Here is a 7441-nt window from a genome sequence, read left to right on the forward strand (position 1 = left end):
CGAATGCGTTCAATTCATACTTTATGAGAAGTTGAATTTCCTGATTTTAGATACATATTTTGGGCATGCAAAGAAAGTGCCTAAAACATATCTTCTTAAATAACTTTAACCCATTTTTAGACAATAACACCTTGATTTGGGAAGGAATAGCAGGGACAGATAATGTCTGGAACCTAGTGATGCCATAATCAACATCATGTGGTGCAAATGATATTCGATTCTGCACCAAAAGAAACAGTAAGTTAATAAAACATGTTTAAAGACCAAAAAATAAAATAATAACAATTCTACTACACTTTAGCTACAGCCAGAAAGAAATTAATACATTGCATAAAAATAAGTTACAAAATTAGTAAATATATATAACAACTGAACTACATTGAAGCTACAAATGCACTAACAAAATTATGTTTAGAGCAAAAAAGTAGAAACTAACAACTAGACATTATATATACAATTTGTTTATAGAAAATGAAATTAACATCTACAAATAAGCAAATAATAACCAATAAAACCAACTACATCATGTAGTATATTCCCTAACAAAATTATTTCGAATAATATATAAGAAATCTACAATTTCTAGAAAAATGTAGAAAGGTTGATAATCAATAACAAATATACACAATGTAGACAAAATTTCTACAAATACAGAAAAATAAAAAATAGGTATAGTCATGAGAATGAAAACATGTTTTGTAACTAAAACAAAAGAACAAAAATTGTAAATACTAAAACTTTACTTTCTCCAATGGCTGTTGGGGTATGTTTTTAGGAGATTTTTGAACCTTCTTCTTTTTTGAATGTTTGACAGTAGGAGAAACTTTGATTTTTTTTTGCGGGTTTCGGGATAACTTCTTCTTCGACAAAATCATCATCACGAGCAATTTCTTTGCCCTTCCGCTTTACTGATTTAGCAGATGTCGAAGCTTCACCAGCATCCCTATCATGCTTGAGTTTTGTTCGAGCTTCTGCCCTAGCTTCAGGAGGGGAAAGCTTGGACTTTGTCTCTGATTTTGCATGTGTCGCTTTCACTGCTTTCTGGGTGAATCCTGTGAGAAAACACCCAATTCAAAAGTAGGAATATCACCAACATTAGTTTAGGGCTATTCTTCGGAAATCCTTTCTTCTTCATCGTAAGAGAATGAAAATTTTAAGCTGTTACTGATTTCGTAGGATTTTGAGAGAGAAATCAGAAAGTATGAGAGAGATTATAAAAGATTTTTGAACAAAAATGGAAGAGAGCGTTAATAGAGGGAGAGAGTATCAGAATCGTGGGGGGTATGGACAGAGAAACGTAAGGGGAGTGGGTTATGTACGTTAGCGAGATTATAGGAGTTAATTGATTCTCATTAAAGTCCTAAAATGTATATAATTAGTAAATTGTATATGCCTATGTAATTAAATTGAAACTTGAGTAGGGAGGGTAATAAAGTTTCAAATAGTGTATAGGAAGGTAAAAATCCTTTTTTTACAATGCACATAGGGATGGTAATTTGAGCTCAAATCGATCAACCTTCCCAATCCGCCAAGGTTGGGCTGCTCATTGACCCGGCCATTGTAGCCTCAGTCCATCTTGATCCAGCCCATCTAAAATTGAGCTGATTTTTTAGTTCAAATTGATCCATGAGCAACTTTGCTTAAATATCTTATAAATAATTCCTTTTTGTTTCATAAGTTATATATGACCATAACAAAAGAAAAGATGTCTTCTTTGGTAATTAAACAATTCATAAGAAATTAACATATAATAATTAAAGCCTGGTAAGAGTTGGGCAGGTTGGCCTATGACCCAAAGTTTAGCCTATCTTGACCTACCTCGTCTCGGCCCAAGTAACTTTTGGACGGGTCAATATTGACTCAGCATTTTTAACCCGCTCAAAATCAGCGCAGCCCGCACATTTGACACCCTCTAAATACACCCCACAGATTACTGGGTTAAATGCACCAAGAACAACTATTAAGACTATTGTTTAAAAAGTAATCTTGAATGCACATTTTATCAAACCTGGAACTGAAAGATAGGGAAAAATTCAAGAGTACGATGAAGAGGTAAAACTTGTACCCTTTTAGCAAACTGATTTCAAGCTTTGGATGACCAAAAACCGAGAGAAATCCAAAGCTTGGCAGGTGAAATAGCACTACTTCTTTGCACGCCCCTAGTGTCAGCAAGAATGCAGTCTCTCCAGACGGGGTTAAAACAATTACAGACGTAGTAATATACTTATAATTCACGTCATTACATAATGTCGTACAGAGAAGGACTGATGCTATTCATAATGAATGAAAAGGCTATGAGATGATTGAATTTGCACAAGAAAAAAGTGACTCATTTGAACAGTAAAACAGCTTAGTCACATCATTCAAAACAACTTCTTTTTAGGCCTTACTATCCGGATGATGCCACGTACATGCTACCATGTGAGATCATCAACAGCAGCCGGCTCCACTCAACATAACCTTATAACTCAAGAGACTACAATCAGATATAATACAAATTTATTATGTCACAGCTAACAAGATGTCAACCGGATTGCTCTCTTTCTAGGTTCCATCTCCTTTGTTTGAAAACATCTCAATATTAGAAGACGTCTGGATGGAAGCGTCCAGGGATAGAGTTGCGTTGCTGAGCCTGCTGCAAATGCATTTTCATAGCATAATTGTTGACCTGCAATGATGAATATGAAATCAGGAAGTCTAACCTGAATACGTCTATATATGAAGCAGGATGATAGTTACGATGTATTACACTAGGCTATCCGCATGCACTGCAAGCAAACTTGCATCAACGATACAAATACAGGAGTAAATAAAATTAAAATTTGATGTCTCGCTATGGTTGTAAATGAAACACATCTCCATGTAGAGTGCGTTAAAGCAAGAAAATTAATATATGAAGATCCAGCTTTTACCTCAAGAGTTCTCAATTCCTCTTGATATTGAACAATCAACCGCTTCAGATGCTGTGCTTCCTCATTCCTAACATCGTACTCCTTTTGACGTTCATGTTGGATTGCCACTGCACGTTTGAGAATGGCATTGTCTCGAAGAATCATTTCTATTTGCTCCTTCAGTATCATATTTTCCTGGAAATATCAGGCATGGTGAACATCAGAAAATGATAGGCAAAAGTCAATAAACTAGAATGTCGAAAAGGTAAATTTGCAAACATGAGTATCTGCGAGCTCATGAAATAAAGCAAAGAGAATGCATTGGAGAGCCAACAACATGGGCATTCCCAAAACAGTTTTCTAGCATAACTCTTCTGAGCATAATAAGTAAATGCACCAGAAAAGTATGTGAATATCGCCGGCGCAGTTGCTAGAAGTGAAATATCATCCCACAACTCCTTGGCAGGAAATTAGTCGTCTGGCAAAATCAACGAACTACAACATACACAAATATATGATACCAACCTTTTGAAAATTTTGAGCTGCTTCTGCACTACCTGCACTAATAGATTTCTCTAAGCTCTCCAACACTCTTGATGCGCGAGCCCTAGCATCATCTATGCTTGTAGCACTCATCATTTCCCTCACAAACAGCTCCACCCATTCTGCACCATCAGCCGGAAGATCATTTAGGACAGAAGTAATGGGCTCTGTACCTGCAAATTTTTGCATGCAATTTTTTTTTCTGATGAAGTAAGATGTTGCATTAAAGGCATCAAGAAGATGCAAAAAGTACAAGAAAGAAGTTCAGTTTGCTCCTAATACAAAAAATTTCTAGGTCAGAGCTTGGAGCTAAACCAAAAGGAAAAAACTGGCTTTTAAGCCATAGTGAGAGAGCTAATAAAATCTAACAGGGAAATTACGTCATTTACAAGGGCTAGATTCCTTACCTCTACAATTTATGAAAATCTGGACTAGGCTAATGAGGTTTTTGATTAATCTACTTCTAAGATATAACAACCATTCAGTTGATCCAATGAAGATTCACTAGAAATAAGAGAAATGGCATGGCATTTGTATATCAACAAGAACCTGTAATTCATCAGAGAGGACTGATGCCAAAGTTTTCAACTTAGAAGTTGCACCTGATATAACCTGAGTTGTGTGCACCTGAATACTAAATAGTTTCATTCCATTCTACACTAATTCCTACAGATTCAGATAAATATACGTGAGTCACAAGATTCGAATGAACTGCTAAGTGGACACATCTATGAGTTCCTCCAAAAGAACTAGTCACATGAACATATGTTGAAATTCCTTTGCACCATAGGATGCTTATTTTATAACATCAGACATATGGCTCTAACTGCGATGTATCAGCAATACATATAGTTACTTACTAGGCATTTCCTTTTGAATCTCATGCACAAGCCATTACAAAGTTTTTATTTATCCATGGTAAGCAATAAATAACAGTCTAATTTGTATCCTAATTATAACTCCAATTTGTGTTAGTTAATTTTTATACAACTCTTTTTTATATCAATGAGGTTCTATACCCTAAAATAGCATGCTGGAGAAGTAGGTAACTAAAATGAGTAGCAATCGTGGGAACAGACAGGGCCAGAAAATTCCGGAGAAAATGTCCATTTCAATGACCAGCAAACACCATAGAATCCACTGTCATGTCACTGAGAACTAAACCCTATTTAGGAGTACTTAAGTTGATCCCACAATCTCCCTTTGGCTGATGGAAGGGATTTAGTTGAACTTTTTCCATACAATTTTGCAACGCTATGCAATTAATAAAATAGCCAATACATTTGTGTACATATATATTCACTCCAACATCACAAACTTAGAAATCATTTTGAGATGTATGGAGTAATAAACATGAGAAAAAACTTAACATCTCCTTAATCAGCAAACTCAAAATATTGAAACATAATGTTTATACATACCACTGTCCATCTCTCCATCAGCTTCTGAAGCAGTAGAATTTTCTTCTGCATATCTAACATGAAGTCCATGCAGTCTCGTAATGGCAGCATCCAAATCATTGCCACACTCCTCCAAGGCTTTCTCAAGAAGCTGAACAGTAGATAATAAAACACTAAGTACCCAGAAACTTGTCAAACAAAAGCAACAGCAATGTATTTCCACAGAAATACAGAACACATTAAAATGAATCTTTGCACCGTGTAAGTAAGTAATTGATTACAGCATTCGAGATTCTTATAGTAGAAGACCACCCAGGATAAGGACATCCCGGTGCACAGAGCATCCCGCGTTCACATAGGATCTGGGGAAGGGCTGCAGCCCAAGGGTGTGTAATGTAGGTAGCCTAGCAAGCATTTCAATGAGTTTAAAAGTTCAACAGTTTCATACAATTGAATGTACTTTAAAAGTTGTTTAGAAATGAAATAGTATCAAACACTTCGGAATGTCCCAAACTGAAATGAATTTTGTGTAGATAACGTGAGATGATGAAAATAACAATACGTTTTTGCTTCATCTCCAAAGTCGTTCATTGACAGGCTTGGACATTTGAGCTTAAAGAGCTGCAAACCAGTCCCCCCACCCGGCCCAAAAAGTAACTTAAAATGGTTCATCCTTTACTATCGCAGAGAAATACTTGCAATAACCAAATTAAATCAACTACCTGAATCTCAAACTAGTTAGAGCTGGTAGGACAAGTCATCTATAATATTCATCCCACTACATTCGGATCATTTCATTACGATACCAGAATATTTACTTATAATAACCAAATTTAAAAAAAAAGAAGAATATTAGCAAATTCTACAATATTTCTCCAATTAACGAACATTTACAACAACAAATTTCTAGGAGGAACGCATACCTGACTGTTCATATCAGGAAACAAAGCTCTCAGCTGATCGATGACAGCCATCTGCAGAGGCGGCGGCGACGAAGACGGTAATCGAATCGGAGAGGTGGAGGAACATCGGAGCTTCTTTGAAATAGGCGGCGATGCTGAAGTCGGCGACGGCGATTGTAAATCTTCGAAGAACGATCTCTTGCCGCAAACAATAGCAGACATTTTACTGTCACACCTTCAAATGTTCAATCAAATAACAATTCAGCTGATTCTGTGGTCGGCGGTTAAGGATTTAGGGATAGTTATATAGGGTTTTGAAGTTGCATACAACGTGAAATAGATAAGGGGAGAGGTATCTGAGATTCAAAGCTTTTCTTGTGCTATAACCTTTTACTTGTTTGCTTTGCTTTGTAGGTCCCTTTCTTTATAGTATTAAAAACTTTGGTAGGATGTTGATAGGAATGGACGGTTGGGAAGAGAATAGCAAACACGCGCCTATTGTCGCGCTTCTGAATGTGATCGACTGCATTCATGGTGGCCGCCTTGGGGGAGGTTTACTATAGCATGTTGGGATCTCTTCTGTTTTCTTAAACTTTTTCTACATAAGGGAAAGTGAAGAAATAAAGTAAGGGGAAACTGTAGTTTTAGTCCCTCAGTTATTGCTTTATTTCGATTTTAGTTTCTGTAATATTCATTATAACCCTTTTAACCTTCAATTAAATGGGTTTTAAACAAGAATTTGAATATTATATCGTCATTTTAATTTTTTTTATCTTGATTATTTTCGCTTTTGAATTACAATATTCTAGTGACAACATCATCCACTTTGAGGGAGTGAAAAGGAAACATACAATAATCATATCAAAGTTTAAGAAAATGGATGATATTTCTTGATGTAATGTTTGGTCGATGGTATTACATAATAATTGCATTAAGTTATCTGAAAATTTATTATGTAAATTAGACTACTTAAAAATGAAAATACCCGTAAAATTTATATAACAATCATTTGATTAATTATCACATAATAATTTTTATTATTAATCAATGCATAATAATCTCTAAAGATCACACATTAATGAGTAGTTACGTTTTAATAGTCGCGCCTTTCATGAGAGAGGATAAACATTAGAAAAGATATGGGGTTCCAAAGTTAGAACCAATTACGACGAAAATTTTGAACTATCATACACAACAATTTGTTAATTAGAAATAGTGGTGCAATAATATTGAGCAATTTTCATGGGTGGTCATTCAATTTTGTGTTCGTTACGCAAAAGTTATTTTTCTTCTTTTTGTTACATAAAAATCATTTAACTTTGTGTTCATTACTCAAAAATTTTTTTTTTTTGTTACACAAAAATTATTTTACTTTGCTCTATTTATCACAAAAGTCACATTAGCCAGATTTTATAATTCTTTTACTTGAAAAGTCTATTATGCCCTTGACACTATAAATCCTCTCATTTATGTAACACCTTCTATATACTATATATTATATAATATATTTTTACCTAGGTATTTTACTTATAATTAAAATAACTTTATGTATTTTATTTATTATTTTTATAATATATCGTACATTTAATTTTTTCATGGCACTCAATTTGTTTAATCATATTCAAACATGAACATATTTTAAATACAAAAATAATAAAAAATATTTATTTTTTAATATTTATTTGAAATAATAAAAAATAGATTT

The 7441-nt window shown here is 34.4% G+C and overlaps 1 protein-coding gene across 2 annotated transcripts; it reads right to left on the minus strand.

Moving 5' to 3' along the window:
- Window positions 1-2192: 2192 nt before the first annotated feature.
- LOC107808852 (uncharacterized) lies at window positions 2193-6136 on the minus strand. 2 transcript variants are annotated; one of them, XM_016633415.2, is made up of 5 exons: window positions 5758-6136; window positions 4856-4985; window positions 3417-3607; window positions 2913-3086; window positions 2193-2668 (listed from the first exon to the last, which is right to left on the minus strand). In XM_016633415.2, the coding sequence occupies exons 1-5, from the start codon at window positions 5956-5958 to the stop codon at window positions 2582-2584; spliced, it is 783 nt and encodes a 260-aa protein (XP_016488901.1). In that variant the 5' UTR covers window positions 5959-6136; the 3' UTR covers window positions 2193-2581. The 2 variants fall into 2 exon arrangements, with proteins under 2 accessions (XP_016488901.1, XP_016488902.1); XM_016633416.2 differs by having other exon boundaries at window positions 3417-3556; window positions 5758-6126.
- Between the last annotated feature and the right edge of the window lie 1305 nt (window positions 6137-7441).

This window comes from Nicotiana tabacum, chromosome 22 (assembly GCF_000715075.1).
Source record: "Nicotiana tabacum cultivar K326 chromosome 22, ASM71507v2, whole genome shotgun sequence".
NCBI lineage: Eukaryota > Viridiplantae > Streptophyta > Magnoliopsida > Solanales > Solanaceae > Nicotiana > Nicotiana tabacum.